The following is a 25592-nucleotide window of genomic DNA, read 5'->3' on the forward strand; positions in this document are numbered from 1 at the left end:
CAATGGCCAAGTCATTTTCCTGATCTCAACCCGATCAAGCATGCATTTCACTTGCTGAAGACAACTTAAAGTAGAGAAAGACCCACAAACAAACAGCAACTGAACACAGCTGCAGTAAAGGCCTGGCAAAGCATCACAAAGGAGGAAACCCAGCCTTTGGTGATGTCCATGCATTCCAGACTTCAACGAGTCATTGCATGCAAAGGATTCTCGACAAAGTATTAAAAATAAACATTTTATTTATGACTGTGTTTATTACAATCCAATTACATTTGAGTCCCTGAAATATGGTTGCAATTCCTTAACGTTTCATACAATATTTTGTTCAACCCCTTGAAATAAAGCTGAAAGTCTGCACTTCAATTGCATCTCGGTTGTTTCATTTCAAATCCATTATGGTGGCCCACAGAGTAAAAATTATGAAAATTGTCGTTGTCCAAATATTTCCAGACCTAACTATATACTTGTGATGTGAGATATCTTCTGACAATCCCACATTCTCATAGTTTATTACATGGTCAACCTTAAACTGCCTGCATCCCCAAAACAGCCATGTTTGTTTACTGCAAACAGGTCGCCTACTCCCAGTATAGCACTTGGTGCTCCAGACTTTATCTACCCATGACACTTCCACCTCTCAAGCTTTCTCTGAAACAAGCGGTCTGACTGATGGAGGTCAGCTGGGCTGAAATTAGCTGATCACTGGTTTCTAAGAACCCTGTTATGGGCAGATACAGCCATTAAAGGGGGGCGGAGCAGTACCGGTTCTACAGGTTCAAGGCGCCTATGGATCTTATGGCCCTCATTTACTCTGTCCGTGTTGTGTCCTTAGCAGTCAGTCCAGTGTTTTCCTAGATTAGAGAAAGCTGACGAAAAACTTTGCTCAGGAAAGACTAGATGCTGCAGCACTCCTGAAAGACATTTCCTCCTCTGGAATTCGCCACAGCAGCCCTCTAACTGTAGTCCAGGTGCCGGCCATGGCGCTGCGCCCGCGGGCATCCTCCCAGCCTGGGAAACCCTCCTTCCTCCAGAGCCCCAAGGCAGAGAACGGTCTGCGGCCCCGGGCCGTGACCTCACACTCTGCTTCCGTTCTGGAGGATGAACTAACCTGCCCTGTTTGCTGCGAGATCTTCCGGTACCCCGTGGTGCTCAAGTGTAGCCACAGCTTCTGCCGGGCCTGTCTGCAGCAGTTCTGGAACCAGAAGAAGGCGAGGCGTGAGTGCCCGGTGTGTCGTGTGAAGTGCTCCCTGGCGGAGCCCACGGTGAGCCTGGCTCTGAAGAATGTGTCCGACACCTTCTTGAGGAAGCAGAGGATCCAGGATGAGTCGAGCGGGGCGGCGGTCTGGGAGCCCGTCCCGGTGACTGTGGTGGCCAAATGCCCCAGCCACGCGGAGGTCCTGAAGCTGTTCTGCCAGGACGATGCCGAGGTGCTGTGCTGTGTGTGTCACACGTCCAGGAGGCACCAGGGCCACAGAGTCATACCACTGGAGGAAGGGGCCCAGGAACTCAAGGTTACTACGGCTTTTCTCTTAACGTTCAGTTGGGGGTGGTTGAGTGACTTAGCTTTAATATTGTCCTAAGTGTTGTTCTTTAATAAAGTGTTTTTAATTCACATATTTCTATTTGGATATACTACTTTATTATTGGCCATACGTTTAACATTTATTCTTAATCCAGCTTGTATTAGGAAAAGTAGGAAACTTGAAAGTAGTACGATCATTCATAAGTTGTGAAACGTGATTCATGTGCCACATTTTACAACAGCCGTTAAAGATAAAGCCAGATGGAGTCATTGATTTTTGCTTCTTGGCTTTTCTTAAGCTAAGCTCTTATACCCTGCCCAGCAGTGACTCTCAATAGTTCTCAATCTCTCTGTTTCTCTCTGTTCATCTCTTTCCCATAGGAAGAAATAAAGAAAGAATTGATCCCTCTAAAGAAGAGCCTCCGTGGCCTCTATGAAGCCAAGCAAAAGTGTGATGACACAACTGTGCACATCAAGGTATCAACAGAGGAGTCTGAAACCCCTTGGGACGTCAGCAGATAGCAACACCGACTGATGTTTAGTTGACACACTGTTAGGGCTCAAGTATATAAAAGCAAGCAGTACTGCCTGGTCATTGAAAAATTAATTTCACCTTGAGGGACAATTAGGTTATTTTGGAGTGAATTTATTGCACAAATCAGAAATGGGACCTCCAGTATGTAGGTTGTAAGAGACTCTCAGTGACTGCATACCAAAACAACACTCTGACAAAACGGGTCTGCCATTCTGTTCCCCGGGTACTAGTGTTGTGAAAACATTGCTCTCTCTATTTACCATTTCTCCTGTTTTCCCAGAACCAGACGCAGCAGACAGAAAAAAGGATCAGAGAGGAGTTTGAAGAGCTCAGGCAGTTTCTGCACAAGGAGGAGGAATCCAGGATAGCTGTCCTACACGAGGAAGATGAGCAGAAAAGACATCTAGTGAAGAAGAATACTGAGGCCATAACCAGAGATATCCTCACCCTCTCTCACGTCATCATCGCAATTGACAATGAGATAGAATCAAGTGATGCTCTTTTCCTTCAGGTGACAAGAAACTTTTAAAAAGCATTAGATAAACCTGTATGAAGTATGAAACAGGAAAAAAAGTAAAGTGTTCTTTCCCTCATTGCAGAACTACAGCACCACCAAGAAAAGGTAAGTTTTTAGAGTAGCTGAAATAAACTAATAAAATGTACCAAACTGAAACTAGAAGTGACTAACCATTATGCTATTTCAGAGCTCAGATACCTCAGAAGAGTCCAGAGAAGATCTCAGGTGCTCTGATAAATGTGGCCAAGCATCTGGGCTCCCTCAAGTACAAGGTCTGGGAGAAGATGATGGGGATGGTGGAGTACAGTACGTACTCTGTTACACCTATGTTACCCGTGGTTTGTTTGGATACATCAAATGCACAACGTAGCTTGCTGTTAGTGAATTAACTGGTAATCTGCTAACTTTGATAGAAGTAGGCCTGCTTGTTGATGTATTAGTACATACCCACATGGTTGGGTAGTTTAAATGTAATCAGTTACAAGTTACCTGTCCACGTTTGTAATCAGTAACGATTACTCAACTCAGTAACGTAATCGGATTACTTATATATTAAAAGGCTTTTGAAGACAAGTAGGAATATAACCAACTGAACCAGCGCTTGACTTGGGATAAAATAAGTGCAGGAACGGACAAGTCGCACATTAGACTATTTTCACACCCGCGTCTCCCACCTGAGCGGTGGTGTCTTTAACCACACACTACACCACGACCGTTTTAACAGCTTATTAGCCAGTAATATTACTAGTGTCTAACTTACTACTTGAACTTAACACAGCCAAAGCTATTTCATGGCGCAAAAACTTTCGTTTTCCTTTCATTCGTGAATGACATTCAACAACAATAAATATAGGTGACGATAACTTACTTTTTCATCAGATGAGCGACTCATGGAAACCCCTACTCTTTTACTGTCCAATATATATTTAACATATATTACCCACAAAATCATATACGGATGCGTACAATGAACATCCGCCAGAAATAGTCGCAATATAAAGTTTTATTTTAGGCTTACTATAAAGTAGCTACTGAAGGTTGTAGCCAGCGAAGTTTTTGTTAATCCTGGACCAGAAAGCCAACAAAAATCCACCAGAAATAGTCGCAACATACCCGTGAACATGTTTCTTTTAGGCTTACTATAACGCAGCTACTGAATGTTGTAGCCAGCGAAGTTTTTATCTATCTGAAACAAAGCCAAATGCTTAATTTCCATTAATGCATAATTTGCTTTTTCGGTCGGTCGGTCGGAGATATTCACTCTTCCTGGCCGGCTCCGTTTACGCGGTCCGGCAAAAACACCAGAGATCGCCTATCATTGTTCTGGGAAAGACGCGTCGATATTAGATTACTAAATCACATTTAATATGGGTCGGCTAATATTATTGTAGACAAAATATTATTGTAGACATACTGTTTTTACCAGCCAAAAACGGAGAAAATTAAACTAGCGCTTCATCGGTCACTAACATGGTTATGCTATATCTTTACTCTCCTGATGATCACACGCACACCTGAGGTGTTCAATTGTTTTGTTCAAAAATCAAACATGCAACGTGTCAAACTTATTTTTGCGCACTTATTCATTTTCAGTTGAAGTTATCCAAGAAGTAGTCATACATTTTTTCAAAAGTATCTGTAATCCGATTACAATATTTTAGCTGGTAACCTAACGGATTACTGTTAATGTTTTATGTAATCTGTTACATGTATCCGTTACAAACTCTGCATACCGACTTATAAGTAGTATTTCTGTTTCCTACCTAGCTCCTGTGACTCTGGACCCCAACACAGCCTACTCCTGGCTCTCTCTGAACAAGCACCTGACCAGTGTGAGCAACAGCGGTCATGTGCAGGAGCTCCCAGACAACCCCGAGCGTTTCGACCACTTTGTGTTTCTCCTGGGCTCTGAGGGCTTCACGTCTGGCCGCCACGCCTGGGAGGTGGAGGTTGGGGATAAGGATGACTGGATGCTGGGCGTGGTCAAGGAGTCCGTCAACAGGAAGGGCCAGATCTCAGGTTGCCCCGAGGTCGGCTTCTGGATGATCTCCCACAGTGAGGGCAAGTACATGGCCATGACCCGGCCACACACCCCACTAAAGCTGCCAGGGAAGATGGAGAGGGTCCGGGTGCAGCTGGACTATGACTGTGGGCGGGTAGATTTCTCCAACCCTGTTAACATGACGTCCATCTACACCTTCAACGACTTCTTCAGTGAGAGGATGTTCCCCTTCTTCTGCCCTGGGGCCAACATCAACGGCAACAACCCCGGCCCTCTGAAGATTTGTCCTGTAAAAGTGGCAGTGTGGAACAGCGCCACCTGGTGATGCGTTCTTACAGCATCATTCAAAGACTGTGCTACTTGAACATTCAGTACACACACACACACGCATCCGAGTCACAATACATATAAGTCTAGTTAACCTCTTGGCACAGTGTGTTTAAAACATATTTATGATCTAATCAGAAGAAATAATACTGCGTTCATCACATAGCATGTGCAAGAGGAATAAAGATATTCCATACAATCCGAAACATGTTCCACAGTTTGCCATTGAATAAAATGAAATGGAATGCTGCTTGGTTTTATTTATGTTTATTGGATGTACAGTATATTTAGGTTTTTAGAATGGTGCTCTGTTCTGAATATGTGGCAAAGAGATACACTTTGATACATATGCAAGAAGCTGGCAAGCTGCAGTTCTGTTATGGTGCAGGTGATAAAGCAAATTTCAAGGCGTATTAAAGTGTTAAATAAGAAGTCTGAACAGCGAAGAATTTTGTTATAAAATATGTGTTGTAATCCTGTCGCTAGTCATGGTTTGATTTGAAAGTCCTTACAGCACTACAGCGATTAAGGAAGTGTGACTTTTATTCCCCTTTAAGTACACATAAGCTATTACAATAAGCCTGTCCTTTGATTTAATGTGACACCAGCCTCCACTGGCATGCCTGGGCTAACCCTCAAGGAAAATTAGATGATGGGAGAGGATCTGTAATAATAGGCAGGTTAACAGAGGACAGTTTACTTTGCTGAAGTGGTTGGAGATTTCTACTCTTCGCAACATCTACTCTACACGAAGTCCAAACAAAATAGAGCAAAACAGTAATATACAAGTGTGGAGTAAAAACATAACTGCATTTAAACTAAGTGTATAACATAAAGAATCAACATGGCTGGGAAGGTGTGCATATTCTTGATGATTGTCAAGGAAGCTAGAGTATTTGGCCATCAGTGTCTGTGTAAAGTGAAGTGCCAATTATGGTTGACTAACTGCGCTCTAGTGGCTCCTTTTTGCGACTGTGAGCTCGATAAATGGCCTGTAAGGATTCTGATATTAACTTCCTGGTTGACCAAGCTTTGTGATAATCAGAACGACACCTGAATGCTTCAGAAGACTCATATCTCAACATCGACTCCACCGAGTCCGCTAGGAATTGCTGTCATGAAGCCGGTCCTTAATCACAAATCGTGTTCATGTGAGATTCTGTTGCTCTCACCTGTGACGTTCATGGGCCACTGATGTCGAACATCCTCGGTTTCTTCTATAGCCTCCATACGAAGTCCACATTCTATTATGTATAGAAGGTAGTACAATTGTTCATGTGGCTATCAAGGGATTGTCTGACAACTAACCAAAAGGTTGTTAGATGAAATCATTGATAAGGTGGATAGTCTACCAATATGTGCCTGTCCGGGGAAGTTAACCCCTAATTTCACCCTAGTTGTTACTGTAAATGAGATTGTGTTGTCAATCAACTCACCCAGTAAAATGATGGTAAAGAAAAAGTGTGAGTGCTCATAGGTGTGTGGATGCCATCAGTATACAACTGACACGTAAGGACAGAGATGGAATTTTCCAGCTCGGTTTTTCTGAACCCTGAAAGAAGGGTGATAGATTCACCATGACACTGCATGTCATGTGATATGGTTGATTGACCTCTCACTGACCCTGCAGCTGTCCACAAGGACATAGCTGTGTTGTGTGATAGGGTGGTGTGTTTGTAGTATGCTTCCTTACATACAACAAGGGATCATCTGTAAGTCATTCTAATAAGTCATAATGACAACGATGTTTTTCGTCACATGAATAGTTTGTGCATGTATTAGAACATTCTAGAAGGGGCGGGTTCAGACTGTTTCCCCCTACATACCAATCAATCTGGCCTCTGATGTCAAGACGATCATTATTTATATAATGGACACTTCAAAACAAATGGTGCATCTCAAGAGTTTTTATCCTACAGAATATAATATATATAGCAAAATGAGTCACAGCAATCATCAGTACACAGTGCTTTAGGGAACAGACATCACACAACCACACACGCACGCACGCACACATACGCACACACACACACAATCTAAATGGGACACCAAAGCAGATTGCCCTTAAAACAAGTCTTACTAATTTTAACCATGGTAATTCTAACCCTAACCTCTACCTAAATTTAATAAATGAACGTATAACTAAACTTAACTTACCCTTAATGCCTAACCATAACCCTTAAACTAACTGGTAATGCCTAACACTAATTCTAGCATTAACCCCAAATTACAACTTTCACCCTCAACCTAAACACCATTTTTCAAAATGGGGACTGGAAAATGTCCCCATTAGCCAACATTTTCTAGGAAACCTTGTCAAGCACGGTTTGGGGAAGTCAGAAACGCATGCATGCATGCACTCACACACACACGGGAGGGGGAGGTTAACATGAGGGCATAGGACACCATTAAGGGCTTTTTTGATGGTGACAATATTAGAGTATGACTCATACTCTAACAGTGAAAAATGAAAGATGAGTCTGGACAATAGATTGCCCTGTGAGATGAGATGGGTGAAACCAGTTGAAAGCACTGCGGTGTCAGACAATGGGATGACTAACACGGGGTAGGTTGGTACCTCTATTTATATGCATTATTTTCAGAACAGTCATGTATCAAACCCAGAATATGTTCATTGCAAGCCACAACTGGTGGAATCAGGTACACTGTCATAACAGCAAAGCCCAGCTACTGTGTGAGTATAATAATAACTTTGAAAACTAATTGGAGGGGGGGCCTCCCAAGCGACGCAAGCCAAGGCTGTGCTACACATGGCTGATGGTCGTGTTTTGTGGTGGCTTGGGCACCTTTAAGCTGTTTGAGGTTGATAGGCTTCTCCGTTTGACACCTTGGTTCCCCGGACTTCCTGATTAAGCAAGCAGTGTGATGAGAAGAATGGCTGTTTGATGGAACATGTCACGGGACAAGCATTTCCAGATCTCTTGACTGCTGTGCCCGAAGGGTTAACAATAAATTGGATATGAAGATACTCAAAATAGAAAACAAAAAATCTTTGAAAATCAAATCGAGCCATTGAAAGAGTAGATGTATATTGACTTTAATATATACACATTTCATATCTTTTGGAATGGCACAGAAAGAAGTACTGAAGTACAGGGATGCTGAGCAGAATTCTGACCACACTGTGGCACCGCCATCTCTGCTAAACAAATATATATGAGGCTTGCAAGTCCTTGGTCTCCACATGCATGATTCTCCAACATGCATGACAAAAGAACAGCAAGCTTGTTGAGGAGATGTGGGTAATAGGGAAACACTTAACAGAGACAGACTGTTCTTGGCTACGTAGAACTTTCCATAAAGAAACAAGTATAGGAAAACAAATATTAGCTTTTTTCGAGGGATTCTCACGGAAGAAGACAAGGACAGGTTCACTTCTTCAAGGCCTCCCTTTCTGGTTGAGGACAGTAAACGGTGTTGCAGATTACCAAGCATTGACACATGCCTGGTAGCTCTCTAAATGTGCTAAATGGTAGGCAATCCACATTGTCTCTTTGGCTTCCTCTGATGCTGGTGGGCTGAAAGATGATCATGGGAACTGACAGAGCTGAAGCAATGGTATAATCAGATAAAAAGGTACAAAATATATTAATGAAACCATAGATCATGGTTGACTCTGCTAAAATCACCTTGAATGATCTCGAGTGTGACTCAACACACGGCAACGACACAGACAGAAGAATATCAGTTATCCCACCAAATCCATCTGGAGATATGTTCCTTTGGCTGTCCATACATTTGCAGTGTCTGTCTTTCAACATACATACGTATAATACAGGCACATACACAAATACAAGTTCTTTTTAATGCACTTCTGTGTCCACAGTTATCCACATCGCTAATGAAACCGTGCATAAAGAAATCAAATGAGCTTGTAGAAAAGGTCCATGCATTTGAGAATAAAAAAAGAAGGGATAGCTGAAGATCTGGACCACATGACCTTCCCCAATAGTCTCTCTCCAATATTCATATATATTTTTTTCCTCCCCTTTCCCGCTATGCTGGTGAGTTCTGTCGGCTACGCTCACAAATGGGTACTGTCCTGTGTGTCGAACCTGTGACCCTCGGAGCGGCAGTTGCTGGCCTTCCTACCAGCCCCCTGGTTGGGCACCAGAGACAGGGGGTCTGGCCTGATCAGGTACCTGGAGGTGGGTCATACACACCAAGACACATTTAGATCAAGAATACATGTACTGCTGATAAATGCTGTTGTCTAGTCATACCATTCTAAACCAGCATATATACAGGCTTATGTTGACTGCTGAGTGAGTGATATGACTGAGTCATCAGGACGTTGCGTACTCACACCACATCATACAGTTCCAGCCTGGTATCAGGAGAGGGATTGATGAGGATGTAAGACAACCGGTTGCCCTGGTCTGTCATTCCGTCTGAGGCAGGAAGTACACAAGACAAGAAATAAATGTTTAATACGTTTTGGGTTTATTTTGTGGACATATTTAACTGTTATTTCATAGGGTAGGTCGACTGAGAAGACCCAGAGTTACTTCTGTTTATTAGGATAAGTTAAGTACAGTTATCAGCTTCATAAATCGGCAATTAACTGCACCTCAGATTCGGACAAAATTAATGCTTCACAGAGTTCAAGTAACTGACACATCTCAACATCAACTGTACAGAGGAGACTGTGTGAATCAGGCCATCAAATAGCAGCCATGGTCAAATAGCGGCAAAGAATCCACGACTGAAGGACAAACATAAGGATAAGAAACGTGCTTGGGTCAAAGCAGAAACAACAAATGGACATTAAAATGGTGGAAATCGGTCCTTTGGTGTGGTTTGTCCAAATTTGAGAATTTTGGTTCCAACCATGTGTTTGTTAGATGCAGACTGGGTGAACGTATGATCTCTGCATGTGTGGTTTCCACCGTGAAGCATATGAAGGACAAGGTGTGGTGTGGGGGTGCTTTGCTGGCAACACTGTCTTTTATTTATTTAGAATTCAAGGTAGACCCAACCAGCATCCAGTAGTGTTATGCCCCCCCATCTTGTTTGCTCTTTGGAGGACTCACTTCAACGGGACAATGACCCAAAACAAACATCCAGTCAGCGTAAGGGCTATTTGACCAAGTAAGAAAGTGATGGAGTGCTGTATCCGATGATCTGGCCTCCACAATTAGCTGACCTCAAAACAACTGAGATAGAGGTTCTGGACGAGTTGGACTGAAGAGTGAAGGAAGAGCAGCCAACAAGTACTCAGCATACGTGGGAACGTCTTCAAGACTGTTGGAAAAGCATTCTGGGTGACTATCTCATGAAGCCGGCTGAGACAATGTCAAAAGTAGTCAAAGCTTTCATCAAGGCAAAGGAAAAATAAAGAAATATCCTTGAATAGAAGATGTGTCTAAACCTTGTATTGGTACTGAATTCATTTCCAGGAACTGTCCGTTATTCAAAAACATTCCATAACAGTATGTCAAACAGTTAAGCCATACTAACAGGCTTTTTAAAACCCTTTTAAAACATCAAGGTACTCACTGAACCCGCTGGGTGAAAGGCCAAGGTGTTTCATGCGCATGCGGACCAGGGCATTCAGCTCCTGTCTTTCAGAGCGCCTGAACAGGGTCAGTCTCTGCTGGCTGATTCTCTCCGCAGCGCTCCCCGTCCCTCCCTTCGACCCAGACGTCCCGCGACACCCCTTCCTGCTCAGTCTCCTGGCCCACTGCATGCTCTTCCGCCTGAGGAGGGGGTGGTCCGAGGAGTGGGAGGATGAGGACGGAGGCTCGGAGGAGGTGGAGTTGCGGTGGGGGCCTGTCCGGGACAGCAGGGGCTCCCTGGGTTCTCTGGTGTCCTCGTAGTCCTCCACCGTGATGGACACCTGGGACTGGAACACACTCAGCTTAGACCAATAACCAGCAGCAGTTAGTTACTAGGAATGAATATTATTATGACTGCACTCTCTCTTCGCGATGGCGGACTCATTAACTACTGTGAAGTACGACATTTCTGTCCATACAGTTACCTCAGAGACCGGTAGCTTGTGGGCTTCAGTGCGATAGATGCCGATGGGGATGTCCCCAGTAGAGGAGCATAGTTTCTGGTAAAGACGACCATAGGTCCGGATCCACAGGTCCTCCTCAGTTATCTTCATCTACGAGACCCCAAAGACTCTACCTTCATTATCCTTCATTAACGTCATCATCCTCAGTGCCAGGCATCTACACTGACGTCCCTTCCACCTCAGTACAAGGCTGGACTGAATGCTACACATATCATGTAATATAACAGCCATTACATTGTACAACGTTTCGACAGTAACAACTGAGGACACGAGTGGATGATGAGGTACTCACAGCACAGAGGAATCCTGAGCCAGGCATGGAGTCTAGACCCAACAACAGTCTGGTGATGGATATCATGTAGTCCTTCACAAAAGACTGGGCATAACACACAAACCAACAAAACATGGTTAAATATTGTATGTACAAAGGGGCCGTAAAGATATGATATATTGTTCCACAGTTGATGAAGGATAGACTTTAGTTGTGAAGGGATGCACCTGGTCAGCAACAATGTCCAGATATGCAGTGGGGGTCAAATGCTGCTCAATTAGTATCAAGGGAGCTAATATGTGCCAGGATATCATTCCCCACAACGTGACACCACCACCGTCCAGCCAGTACCGTTGACCTCAGACAGGATGGGTCAGTAGGCTCATGTTGCTGACACTAAACCCTGACTCTGCCATCAACAGAACACAACAGGAAGCGGAGTGCATTAGACCATTTTTCCTCCCCTAATTTTTCTGGTATTGGTGATCTAGAACCCTGTGGAGATACTGTTGTTGTTCTTAGCTGACTGGAGTAGAACCCGGTGGGCCCATCTGTTCCAAGAGCCAGCGAACTCCGAGGTGTTGTTCTTCACACCACTGACTTGCTGATGTTGCTTAGGTCACAGGCCCGTTCCGACGTTCAACCACACAGTAACTGAATGCCTCGATGCCTGTCTGCCCGCCATGGCCATGTGTCTCACTGATTTTCCTGATGGTTATGGTCTATCTAATAAATACAGACCTTTCACATTTTCTTCCAAATATAAACTATGGTCAAAAGCAGTGCATACTCTTTCAAAAAGCAGAGCACTACATAACAGGAAGGCATTTGGGACACGACAGACACTAACATAAACTGGCTCCAGAATGTAAAAGTCATCCCTAATAAAATTTATTATAATATTTATGTATTTATTTTTGGCCCATCCCAAACTTTGGAATGTATCTTTGTTCAAAATGTTTTAAATGACTTTGTTCAACATATATTCCTAAACTGTATTAGTATTGTATATACAGTACAGCGCTGTTTTTCATTGCAAGGCCTGTGGGCCTTTGGTGACCCCTGGTGGCCTTTAGTGTGGCCTTGAATTTATTATCTCATCCACCAAAGTGGCCTTGATGGAAAATGTGGAACACTGGTATTCAGTATATACAACCACACTAATATCGTTCCACATAATACAAGGTCCTACATGTATCCCAACATACTGACCATTCATCTCAGCCCTAAACTATTCGTAGCATAATATACATCTAAGCTCAACAGAGAGACCGTTCTTGGTCTCCCGTTTATTTTTTAACTTGGCTCTGATGTTTTTTATTAATTCTGAACCTTTCCACAGTCACAGTGAGGCAGAAAAAAAGGAATACTTTAAATTGACAAAACAAATAAAATCTGTTTAGGAATGGTAATGGGCATACACTGATCAGCCATAACATTATGACCACCTGCCTAATATTGTGTAGTTCCCCCTTCTGCCGCCAAAACAGACCTGACCCGTCGAGGCATGGACTCCACTATACCTCTGAAGGTGTGCTGTGGTATCTGGCACCAAGACGTTAGCAGCAGATCCTTTAAGTCCTGTAAGTTGCGAGATGAGGCCTCCATGAATCGGACTTGTTTGTCCAACACATCCCACAGAAGCTCGATAGGATTGAGATCTGGGGAATTTGGAGGCCAAGTCAACACCTTAAACTCGTTGTTGTGTTCCTCAAACCATTCCAGAACCATTTTTGCTTGGTGGCAGTGCACATTATCCTGCTGAAAGAGGCCAAAGCCATCAGGGAATACCATTGCCATGAAAGGGTGTACATGGTCTGCAACAATGCTCAGGTAGGTGGTACGTGTCAAAATAACATCCACATGAATGGCAGGACCCAAGGTTTCCCAGCAGAACATTGCCCAAAGCATCACACTGCCTCCACCGTCTTGCCTCCTTCCCATAGTGCATCCTGGTGCCATGTGTTCTCCAGGTAAGCAACACACACGCACCCGGCTATCTACGTGATGAAAAAGAAAACATGATTCATTAGACCAGGTCACCTTCTTCCATTGCCTTGTGGTCCAGTTCTGATGCTCACATGCCTATTGTAGGCTCTTTTAGCAGTGGACAAGGGTCACCATGGCTGATCGGTGTACGTTCCTACCATGTCCAGTTTATTAACCAGTCCATTAACAGTTTTCTAGACACTAGACAGGCTATAAGAACTGCCCAACATGCCTTCCCCCCAGACCTAATTTCTGACCGAGTGAGGAACCTGAGGCAAAATGAGTTTGACTCCCATGATGTAGTATGTTTTGTTGGAGTGTGTGTGCAAAAGGCTTTTAAGGTACAGATTCCTTCTAATCTGGGGCAGGGCAGATAGCTGACAACAGTCTGATGGTGGTGTGTTTGGTGTGCTTGGGTGACACCACCATGGATCTGAGGAGCCATATGATTTGCAGGATAAAAAGTTGCAGTGCCAGACGGCAATGCAGCTGGAGACTGTGTGATGTATCTGTAGAGGTTCATGAGGGTCCTCTCTGCAGGCAGTCTCATTGTTGGAAATAAACTCCTATTACTGTTGTCATCAGCACCTGCATGGGTGTCAGGTGTAGGCTGTTACAAATGATACTACCTAAGTGGCCTGACCTCGGCAAGTACAGCAGTAATCTGCACATGTGGAAAAGATAACAGTGGCTCTAACCCTTTTCCTCTGGCATCAGAGTGAAAATTAGATCTGTTCAAATAGGGAAAATACGGTGAGTTGACTGTTCAGACAAACCTGGTAGAGTAGAGTGTCCAGCATGCTGACGCTGAACACCTTACCAGCAGCGAAGGGCAGGCGGAACATGAACACCAGGTTGGAGCCCTTCTCTTTCTCCTTCTACCAGATAACCACACACAGGAAGACGTGGAGAGAGAGACAGCGTGAGAGAGAGACACAGTGAGAGAGAGAGAGGCAGCGTGAAAGAGAGACACAGTGAGAGAGAGAGAGGCAGCATGAAAGAGAGACACAGTGAGAGAGAAAAAGAGAGAGAGGCAGCGTGAGAGAGAAACAGTGAGAGAGAGACACAGTGAGAGAGAGAAAGAGAGAGAGGCAGCGTGAGAGAGAAACACAGTGAGAGAGAAAGAGAGAGAGGCAGTGTGAGAGAGAGACACAGTGAGAGAGAGAAAGAGAGAGAGGCAGTGTGAGAGAGAGACACAGTGAGAGAGAGAGACAGGCAGTGTGAGAGAGAGAAACAGTGAGAGAGAGACAGGCAGCGTGAGAGAGAGACACAGTGAGAGAGAGAGACACAGTGAGAGAGAGACACATTGAGAGAGAGACACAGTGAGAGAGAGAGACAGGCAGCGTGAGAGAGAGAGACAATGTAATAAACAGGGATAGAGACAGAGAGAGAGAGGGGAAAAGGAAAAAGCATTACAGTAATGGAGTGCCACCTCGTATTGACTGTTCTAAAAGAGCCCTCATTAAATTGTCTGACAGAGATGGTCTGACTCACCATAGAGTAGGAAAACACAATGTTACCTTCTCCAGCTTGGAGAGAGTCAGGGAGTAGTGGTCTTTGACTTTAAACTGCATGAAGCGCATGTTGGCTGGGTGGGTGAGCTCAGTGATGATGCTGAGAGCTGGAAACAGTCTGAGCAGATAAAAAAGACAAAGAGACTGGATATGTACTCAAAATGCACACAGAATGCAGAATTCAATATCATTGGATGTACGCCAAAAATCAAACTGCAATTTTTTATGTTGCAATGCAGGTATAGTTGTATAATAGTTGTTTGTCTTTACATATGGTTGTGTAATGGTTGTGCGCGTTTAGACATGTTGGTGTAATGGTCATCGGACCTTACTGATGGTTTTGTAATGGTTGTGCGTAATTAGAGACCATTATGTATTTGTCATGTGGAGTTAGACATGGTTGCCCGTGCTTGGACAAAGTTGGGTAATGGTTGTGGTGCGTAATTAGAGATGATTATGTATTTGTAATGTGGAGTTAGACATGGTTGTCCTTGTTCAGATAGGGTTGTGTAATGGTTGATCAGCACACCTAAAAAGGGTCTGGACATTCACAATGGTCTTAGCGTCTGCCATGTAATCCTCCTCCGCAATCATGGAGCTCTCCTTGTCAACCACCACCATGGTGTCAGCAAACGTGACCCCGCAACGCAGCAGACTGTCCAGGCTTGAGAGTGAGGGTGATAGAGGAAGATACACAGAGAAAACAATAGAGACAGATAGATAGAGACAGATACGGAGAGAAAGGGATAGAGAGAAAACAATAGAAACCGATTTATAGATAGAGACAGATACGGAGAGAGATAGAGAGAAAACAATAGAAACAGATATATAGATAGAGACAGATACGGAGACAAAGAGACAGAGAAAGACATGAAGACGATTGGAATCATAGAACTACTAATGCAGCTCATCAAGTATTGACATTAAAAGAACTGACATACGCAGCTGTTGAAATACAGAGAAACATCTAAGAATACAGTGAACAGAGGGACTGATAGACTGATGCAATACACTGACTAAAATAAAGTCCATCTACAGAGTCAGTATAAATTAGGCGAAGAAAAGATGTAGTGTAGGAGTAGAACACAGAGCAGAGCGATGGGTATTGAGGAGGACTATCTTACTTGTCGATGGAGCCCACTGTGTAGAACACCATGGGGAACCAGCAGATAGCCTCCAGGAAGTCTGGCTCAGGTCTGAATCAATCACAACACTTGGATTACAAGGAGCCCCAAAACAGCGGCAGAAAATAACTAGTGCAACACAAGAAACATACAGGCTAGGCCCCCTGCAGCGCCTGAGTCCCACATCTGTTGTGATGTAATGCCAACTCCTATATCTCCGACTATGTTCCTTGTACTACACCTTTCATTCTATTATTACTATGGTTACATGACCAATCACCGTGGGAGTTGGAAAGACGGCACAAACAGATCTTGAACTCGGGCTACTTGAGAACATATAGTGTCTTGCTGCTGTGTGCACAGAAAAGTGGGATAACAAAGCACTTCAAGTCCATGACTCAGCGTTTTATTGTCGTTTTATTGGATTCCACTATAATGTTGGCCTACTAGGTTTGTGTAAGGGGTGTAAACAACGGGTGTATTTTTAGATTGTGTGAAGTCAGCCTGGTGTTTTAGACCAGTAAAAGCACGGTACACTTATATATGGGACACTAACTACAAGAGGCAATGGTGAACTCATTAACTACACATTTAGTATACAAGAGAATTCCACTTCATTAGACTAGTATTTTGGAATGAGAGTAGTATCCAACACGTTTTTTTACACGGAAAAGGGATGGTAATCAGGGTGGTGCTTGCAAGCTGTATCCTATTTTTGAACACACTTTTGAGCTCACTGACTGTGGAGGCCAATGACTTTGGAGGCCACTGACTTTGGAGGCCAATGACTTTGGAGGCCACTGACTTTGGAGGCCACTGACTTTGGAGGCCACTGACTTTGGAGGCCATTGACTTTGGAGGCCAATGACTTTGGAGGCCACTGACTTTGGAGGCCAATGACTTTGGTGGCCATTGACTTTGGAGGCCCCTGACTTTGGAGGCCAATGACTTTGGAGGCCACTGACTTTGGAGGCCATTGACTTTGGAGGCCACTGACTTTGGAGCCCACTTACAATTGTTAACATTTGACTGTTCAAAATTAGGTTATTTTTGCAAGTTATTGTTACCTAGCACTCAACACTGTGTATTTCAGCTTGATTGCTATTAGCTGGCTATGAAAAGAATATGTCAATCAATCAAGCCATCAAATGTATTTTCCAAAGCCCTTTTAACATTAGCATGTTTCACAAAGTCCTTAAATGGACACACAAAGAGCAAACAACAATGAGAAATGAAAGCACAGTGGCCAGGAAAAACAACCTAGTAGAGTTCCAAACTAGGAAGAAACCTAAAAAGGAGACAGACTCTGAGGTGAGGCAACTCTGGCTTGGCCAGGTCGAGTACATGACCTTATAAGGCTACACCAGTCATCAGTATATTTCAGTGACCTTATGCGACTGGGTGACAGCATTGAATTTAAACTTTGGAACACTAGTGAACTAAACTTGATCAAATATGTTTACAATAGGAACAAATAGTGATGAATTTGGATGGTGTTGCTGTCGGCCATAGAGAGTAGGCTATTGGATCAGTAGCCTACTCTCTGAAAATGTCCGCCCGAAGCACAGGCCACAGTAAGTGAGCATTTGAGTTGAGTGTTTAGACCTGCCACAGAACCTTGCTTTTGAAGTAGGTGAGAAGAAGCAATCAACATTTCAACAGCATGTGGAACAGCTATGCCTAAATCTAAAGGGAGATTAAGGAAATGAGAAATGCGGTCAGAATGTGACCAGGGCTCATAGCTGAGCCGTACCTGGAACCAAACTGTGGGAGAGTGGGACAGATGGCTGCCACTCAAACGTTTTTTAAACGGCTCCATGTCTAACCAATTACAGGCACTCAGTTGCTCGCTCCTCCCCAGCTCCACTACACTCAGATACTCTGGCCTATTTGATTCATTTATGATGTCATCAAAAAAGCATTGCATTAGAGCCACATCAGGCACACACTTCCTTTTTTTTTTACATACATTTTGCAAATTCTGAATATAACATGACTACTTTTATATTGGTAGTCTAATGTGACATAATCTCTCTGTTTCACCTGCAGTCTGAAGGGTGCTCGCCTCCAGCGTTTCCACAGTCAAGATACAATAATCTATGTTCTGTGGTTTCCTGTGGTCTATCTGTTTCCACTCACATGGTCTCCAGTAGCAGCACAATGGGGTTGAGCTCCTTCCTGGGGCGATAGTAGGCCCTCAGGGGTGCGATGAAGTTGTAAAGGCCGTTCCCTGCGCTCTCTGCTGACACGATGATCAGCTTATTCTTAAAACCATAGGACCGAGCGTCTTCAAATGGAACGTGTTCACAGACCTGTAGGAGACGGAATTAAAACAGGAAATGCTTTGGAGTGGATTAAAAATAGTTCAAGACTATCATCATCAATAATATCAAAGGGGTAATTAAAGATGGGGCAGTAATTAAAGATGGGCAGTAATAAAGATGGGGCAGTAGTTGAATATGGGGCAGTAATTAAAGACGGGGCAGTAATTGAAAACAGGGCAGTTATTGAAGATGGGGCAGTAATTGAAGATGGGGCAGTAATTGAAGATGGGGCAGTAATTAAAGATGGGGCAGTAATTGAAGATGGGGCTGTAATTGAAGATGGGGCAGTAATTGAAGATGGGGCAGTAATTGAAGATGGGGCTGTAATTGAAGATGGGACTGTAATTGAAGATGGGGCTGTAATTGAAGATGGGGCTGTAATTGAAGATGGGGCTGTAATTGAAGATGGGGCTGTAATTGAAGATGGGGCAGGCAGGGATGCAGGTTGACTGACACTCACCTTGTCCAGACGCAGGCAGCAGAAGGGCATTTTTTCCTGCAGCAGGTGACACAAGGCAGGAGAACTGCCAATATATGGAGAGTTCAGCGGGTACCCCTTTACCCACCTGCCACACATGCACACACACGTACACACACGCACGCACGCACACACACACATGCACGTTAACACTTACGTATTAGGGCACAACACGGCAGGACAGAAATATACTCATTCAAAACAACAATGAACCCCAGACAACTTCCAAATACTGACTCGCAGTGTCCGCCCCACCATTGGCCCTTCTCGTCCTCCTCCTTCCCCTCGTCCCCGCCCTCGTCCTCTGATTGGTCCCCCAGCAGATCAAACGTTGGCGAGTTCACCCCGTCCACCAGCTCCAACACCGGGGCGATGCTGTGGCGTCTCTCCTCGGCCGAGTCTGTCGTGGCTGGAAGCGCCAGGGTGTTGGCCCCTGCCGACCCCCCCTCTGACCGGCTGCTCCTGCCCCCACCTCCATGACCATGGCCTTTTGGGCTGCTGTCGCCAGAGTCCTGCAGGTCAATGGCCACGGTGCCTACAGGGGACGGAGAACATACACAACCACACTGACTGTCAGTGACCAGGCCACAGCCATAGCAGTATGTGACCTAGACATGTGTCCAGAGTTAAATGTGTGCCCTAGAGAAAAATTTACACATATGCAGTTTAAGCCTCACAGGGCAATGAATGATCTGGAATCAGTCCTAGTTGGCTTTGTGATAAAACTTTGAGAAGCCGAAGTCCTGGCGCTCTCCACCAGGGGGTTCAGTTGAGTAATGTCCCTAAAACAAAGGGGAATTTACACGCTAGATACATTTACACTTGACATTTCCCTCAGTTGTCAGAGGATTTTATCGACAGACTTACTGTCAGATGGTTTGATTTCTCTTACAACTGTAAGGCCTCTTAATGTAAAAATGTAATGAACGGTGCGGTTTACATAGCATGGCTCTGCCAATTCCTTCTGCAGGCTTATCCAGGAAGCGTTTAACCGTAAGCTCAGGGATCAGTTGGCTGTGCCAGGCTACCTTTGACGTGGATGGATAAGATTCCAGGTATGATACCAGATAGTGAGTCCGACTGGTCTGACGAGAAACGTCAGTGCATTGATCTGAGTGTAGCTGACTGGTCTGATGACAAGGTGCATTGATCTGAGTGTAGCTGACTGGTCTGATGACAAGGTGCATTGATCTGAGTGTAGCTGACTGGTCTGATGACAAGGTGCATTGATCTGAGTGTAGCTGTGTCAGCGAGGGACAAACCCATGCTGGCGATGATGCTGTGGACTGGAAGTCTGGTGAGTCCATGGTAGATGGTCTGGGGCCCCACTCCCCTGTCGCCGCCCCTGGCCCCCCCGCGGGTGGGCTCCCTGTGGCCCCTGACAAACGCTGAGTTCTCCTCCTTGGAGATGTTGATGTAGAAACAGGTGTCAGAACCACCCATGATGTGACAGGGACCTGGGTTCAGCAGGATGTTGGCGGTGTCCAGCCTCCGCACTCCGATCAGGCACACGCCATACCTTCAAAACAAAGGACACGGGGAGATAAAGGAAGTATGTGCTCTTGTTTGTGTCAGCTGATGTTTGTGTGCATCTTGCCTTTCCACTCACTTCTTATGTGCGTGGAAGGAAGCAAAGGTGAAGCTCTTCCCCTGGTACTCGCCAAAGAACTTGCTCTCCTCCAGACGAATGTGATGCACCTCATTGGCTGAGCAGCGGCGATAGGTTCGCTGCCACTGGTCTGCTGAGCAGGCCCCGCCCTCCCTGAGACAGATTTCAGGGGATTGATTAGTCATGGTGGGACATGAGCTGACCTTTTAGATATTTGACCAGTCAGCACAGTCATCACTTCAAAGACACGTCATCTCAAAATATGTGTTAACGCTTTATGCTGTCAGAAACCAATCAATAACTCAATCAGCACACACACAAACACAGAGTTACTATCGGAGGGATACAGCAGGAAACCACAGTGAGTAAGTGTTCACTGACAGCCTTTAGAAAGGAGGCCTTGAGTGGGTGGAGGCGAAAAATGGAAGGATGGATTGGGCAGTGTGACCATCAGGAGGCCTTGAGTGGGTGGAGGTGAAACATGGAAGGATGGATTGGGCAGTGTGACCATCAGGAGGCCTTGAGTGGGTGGAGGTGAAACATGGAAGGATGGATTGGGTAGTGTGACCATCAGGAGGCCTTGAGTGGGTGGAGGTGAAAAATGGAAGGATGGATTGGGCAGTGTGACCATCAGGAGGCCTTGAGTGGGTGGAGGTGAAAAATGGAAGGATGGATTGGGCAGTGTGACCATCAGGAGGCCTTAAGTGGGTGGAGGTGAAACATGGAAGGATGGACAGGGCAGTGTGACCATCAGGAGGCCTTGAGTGGGTGGAGGCGAAAAATGGAAGGATGGATTGGGCAGTGTGACCATCAGGAGGCCTTAAGTGGGTGGAGGTGAAACATGGAAGGATGGACAGGGCAGTGTGACCATCAGAAGGCCTTGAGTGGGTGGAGGTGAAAAATGGAAGGATGGATTGTGCAGTTTGACCATCAGGAGGCCTTGAGTGGGTGGAGGTGAAAAATGGAAGGATGGATTGGGCAGTGTGACCATCAGGAGGCCTTGAGTGGGTGGAGGTGAAAAATGGAAGGATGGATTGGGCAGTGTGACCATCAGGAGGCCTTGAGTGGGTGGAGGCGAAAAATGGAAGGATGGATTGGGCAGTGTGACCATCAGGAGACCTTAAGTGGGTGGAGGTGAAACATGGAAGGATGGACAGGGCAGTGTGACCATCAGAAGGCCTTGAGTGGGTGGAGGTGAAAAATGGAAGGATGGATTGTGCAGTTTGACCATCAGGAGGCCTTGAGTGGGTGGAGGTGAAAAATAGAAGGATGGATTGGGCAGTGTGACCATCAGGAGGCCTTGAGTGGGTGGAGGTGAAAAATGGAAGGATGGATTGGGCAGTGTGACCATCAGGAGGCCTTAAGTGGGTGGAGGTGAAACATGGAAGGATGGACAGGGCAGTGTGACCATCAGGAGGCCTTAAGTGGGTGGAGGTGAAACATGGAAGGATGGACAGGGCAGTGTGACCATCAGGAGGCCTTGAGTGGGTGGAGGTGAAAAATGGAAGGATGGATTGTGCAGTTTGACCATCAGGAGGCCTTGAGTGGGTGGAGGTGAAACATGGAAGGATGGACAGGGCAGTGTGACCATCAGGAGGCCTTGAGTGGGTGGAGGTGAAACATGGAAGGATGGATTGGGCAGTGTGACCATCAGGAGGCCTTAAGTGGGTGGAGGTGAAACATGGAAGGATGGACAGGGCAGTGTGACCATCAGGAGGCCTTAAGTGGGTGGAGGTGAAACATGGAAGGATGGATTGGGCAGTGTGACCATCAGGAGGCCTTAAGTGGGTGGAGGTGAAACATGGAAGGATGGACAGGGCAGTGTGACCATCAGGAGGCCTTAAGTGGGTGGAGGTGAAACATGGAAGGATGGACAGGGCAGTGTGACCATCAGGAGGCCTTAAGTGGGTGGAGGTGAAACATGGAAGGATGGACAGGGCAGTGTGACCATCAGGAGGCCTTGAGTGGGTGGAGGTGAAACATGGAAGGATGGACAGGGCAGTGTGACCATCAGGAGGCCTTGAGTGGGTGGAGGTGAAACATGGAAGGATGGACAGGGCAGTGTGACCATCAGGAGGCCTTGAGTGGGTGGAGGTGAAACATGGAAGGATGGACAGGGCAGTGTGACCATCAGGAGGCCTTGAGTGGGTGGAGGTGAAACATGGAAGGATGGACAGGGCAGTGTGACCATCAGGAGGCCTTGAGTGGGTGGAGGTGAAACATGGAAGGATGGACAGGGCAGTGTGACCATCAGGAGGCCTTGAGTGGGTGGAGGTGAAACATGGAAGGATGGACAGGGCAGTGTGACCATCAGGAGGCCTTGAGTGGGTGGAGGTGAAACATGGAAGGATGGACAGGGCAGTGTGACCATCAGGAGGCCTTGAGTGGGTGGAGGTGAAACATGGAAGGATGGACAGGGCAGTGTGACCATCAGGAGGCCTTGTGCTTCCTGCCAAGTCGTCAATGGAAATGAGATGTTGTTCTTAACTGACCTGCCTGCTAAAATTCAAGTAAAAAAAAGATGACATGAAGATGTCCCTATAGCTTTAGGGTTTGATGATGTCCTTATAGCTTTAGGGTTTGATGATGTCCCTATAGCTTTAGGGTTTGTGTATCCACACGGCTAGAATGGATGCCCATGTTAGTGTGCTTGTTTTCAGATGACTGAGGTGACCACTAGCTATCTAGTGCCCTCCAAACACCCGTGTGTAAAGTAACTGGGGAGGAAGTGTACTACCTTAGCAGGAGGGACAAAGCTGTGGGTTTAGGAGGTTGGGATGCAGAACTGTTAGTGTGTTTAGGAGGTCAGGGTGGGGAGTTGCAGTGTGTACAGGAGGTTGGGGTGAGGACTGGCCGTGGGTTTAGGAGGACAGACATACACTGACCTGTTGAGGGTCTGGAAGCCTCCTGCACGTGGCCTGAAGGCCTCTGGAGATGCTGTTCTGAAAGGAAAGTGGGCTGTGTCAGATTTACCTTTAGGCCATGATTAACCTGCTGTGCACAATTCAATTGTCAAGCCAAAGGCCATTCTTTACTGACAGTGTTATCTAGCACCTATTGCCATGGAAGGATGTGTGTGTATGTGTGTGCCTGCATGTACATGCTGGTTTATATGCATGCGTTTACATACACCTCTTAACCGACTGCACTCTTGATAAACAAGGCGGTATTATATAAACATAAGTTATGAGCTACACTGTAATGTTTTAACATATGGAAATTATTGTACTTCATTAATAATTGAAGGGAATCAGCCAAAATGACACGTCTCAATTCATGAAAATTAAACGTCAAAATGATTGGCACCTGTGCCTTCAGTACTTTGTGCGCCACAAGCCTTTAACTAGAATGTATTATCAGATAAGAGATCTTGGAAGGGATCTTAGATCTTTCTAGATCCTTCAGTCTGCACTAATGGACTGACATCTTCAATAAAAAACGGGTTTCAAGTCTAGAGACTGAGAAAAAACCCTGGGAGCAGGCAAACAGCGTGGTCAAGTTGTGAAAATGTAGAAGTTGATCCAAAGGAAATCCAGAAGTTCAAAATGTATTTATCGAATAACACAGCGTCATCCTGCCCAATGAAATTCTTGTGACATCACACACGACATCTACATAGTACGAATTAAGACATACATAAAGTAAAAATAGAGCAGAAAATATAGCAATAATACAGACTAGGATAAGCTAAATCATAAACACGGCATGCCAGGATCAAAGAATGTTAGAAAGCTATTCCAGGGATCTGTGTCGTCCTAGGGATGGGGTTGAGGTCCCCTTATTTCAGGGGCTCAAATGAAATTGGACAAATTAACATAATCATAAATAAAATGTTCATTTTTTAATACTTTGTCAAGAGTCCTTTGTAAGCAATGACTGCTTGAAGTCTGGAACGCATGGACATCACCAGACACTGGGTTTCCTCCTTTGTGATGTTTGCCAGGCCTTTACTGCGGCTGTCTTCAGTTGTTGTTTGTTCATGGATCCATCTGCCTAAAGTTTGGTCTTCAGCAAGTGAAATGCATGCTAGATCGGGTTGAGATCAGGTGATTGATTCGGGCATTGCAGAATATTCCACTTCTTAACCTTAAATGACTCCTGGGTTGCTTTCGCAGTGTTTTGGGTCATTGTCCATCTGGGTCATTTTCCTTCAAGCCAAAATAACAAAACAGTGTCCAAATATTTCGAGACCTAAGTGTATATTTTCAGAACATACATTCTTCAAAGCTAAACCCACTGCCAACCCAGTGCCAATACTATTTCAACTTCAGGCTTACATTTGTTGGTTGCTGTCAGTGACGACTTATTTCTGGCAAAATAGGTTATGGGCCTAGTGTCAAATTGTACATTTGGAAACTTGAAGATGCAACCAAGTTCAGTAACTCTCCAATTGTGGCCATTGGATTCTTTTTTAATTCTTTGAGAGCTTGGTTACTGTGCGTAGAGAGCATGGCCATGAGAGATTTTGATGGTTGAGCATGTGGTTGTATTAAACAGATATCAAATGGAGTGGTGGCAATGGAGCACATCAGCCTTGATGAAGACGCATGTCTCACCGACCAACAGACTACGCGTACGCCTCGTGGTGGACGCAAAGTAAAAGTGAATTTTGGAATGTTGTTAGGGGTTTCTCGTGGCAACGCTATCAATGACACTGCCTTGTCACATAGTAATTTAGCGAGTGTTCCTGTAAAGGTCAGGTCTCTGCACACTCAAGAGTGGATGTGTAGTTGGGGAAAGCGGGATCAGTGAGCAGTGTGACAGGAATCTGAATGGCTTGGCGAGATATGTCTGGAGGAAGCATGTTGAGATCTTCAACCATCTCATACCTGCTGTGGAGAGGCATTTTATAATCTTTTGTTCCACCCTTTTGAGACCAAAAAATATTTTGAAATGAAAAAAAAAACTGTTAAAGAAAAGCAACCAGTATTGTTTTCTTTTATTTTCTATTATATTTTTTTTATTCGGACTTTTCTGCTGAATCATTTGGGAAGCGACCATGCAGAACCATGCAAGTGGGTGTGCACTCACTGTCCTCTTGAAGAGTGGATCAATAAGGTGATAAGGGTGGAGGTTGCAGGACACACACAGTTCAGGGCCAGCATGGCAAACTTAAACTCCTCTTCACACACCACATGGTCTGTAGACAGGCAGAGATAGAGTGGTACAGGTCATTATAATGGTCTGTAGATGCTTCACAGACAGACAGAGACACAACAGTATAAGTCATTATAGTGGTCTGTAGATGTCTTCACAGACAGACAGAGACACCGCAGTACAAGTCATTATATTGGTCTATAGATGATTCACAGACAGACAGACAGACTCCTAGCCTCC

The 25592-nt window shown here is 45.1% G+C and overlaps 2 protein-coding genes across 4 annotated transcripts in view; one reads left to right on the forward strand and one right to left on the reverse strand.

The window, feature by feature from the left end:
* Positions 1-426: 426 nt before the first annotated feature.
* trim35-12 (tripartite motif containing 35-12) lies at positions 427-5152 on the forward strand. The gene is made up of 6 exons (XM_010874369.5): positions 427-1511; positions 1904-1999; positions 2338-2568; positions 2657-2679; positions 2762-2880; positions 4342-5152. Exons 1-6 carry the CDS (start codon positions 978-980, stop codon positions 4899-4901), a joined length of 1563 nt encoding a protein of 520 aa, XP_010872671.4. The 5' UTR covers positions 427-977; the 3' UTR covers positions 4902-5152.
* Positions 5153-6861: 1709 nt separating this feature from the next.
* LOC105013096 (potassium channel subfamily T member 2) overlaps positions 6862-25592 on the reverse strand; it is a 73866-nt gene continuing 55135 nt past the window's right edge. The window contains exons 15-30 of one of the 3 annotated variants that reach the window (XM_020050606.2): positions 25287-25395; positions 23141-23197; positions 20256-20408; positions 19909-20165; positions 18884-19181; positions 18629-18734; positions 17984-18156; positions 15845-15916; positions 15250-15384; positions 14727-14838; positions 13983-14081; positions 11239-11322; positions 10908-11036; positions 10424-10769; positions 9231-9315; positions 6862-9066 (exon numbers count right to left, since the gene is read on the reverse strand). In XM_020050606.2, coding sequence (XP_019906165.1) covers positions 8949-9066; positions 9231-9315; positions 10424-10769; positions 10908-11036; positions 11239-11322; positions 13983-14081; positions 14727-14838; positions 15250-15384; positions 15845-15916; positions 17984-18156; positions 18629-18734; positions 18884-19181; positions 19909-20165; positions 20256-20408; positions 23141-23197; positions 25287-25395 — 2333 coding nt within the window. In that variant the 3' untranslated portion in view covers positions 6862-8948. Of the gene's footprint in view, positions 9067-9230; positions 9316-10423; positions 10770-10907; positions 11037-11238; positions 11323-13982; positions 14085-14726; positions 14839-15249; positions 15385-15844; positions 15917-17983; positions 18157-18628; positions 18735-18883; positions 19182-19908; positions 20166-20255; positions 20409-23140; positions 23198-25286; positions 25396-25592 lie in introns of all 3 variants that reach the window. The other 2 variants (XM_020050605.2, XM_020050607.2) reach the window with 2 other exon arrangements.

This window comes from Esox lucius, chromosome 11 (genome assembly GCF_011004845.1).
Source record: "Esox lucius isolate fEsoLuc1 chromosome 11, fEsoLuc1.pri, whole genome shotgun sequence".
Taxonomy (NCBI): Eukaryota; Metazoa; Chordata; class Actinopteri; order Esociformes; family Esocidae; genus Esox; species Esox lucius.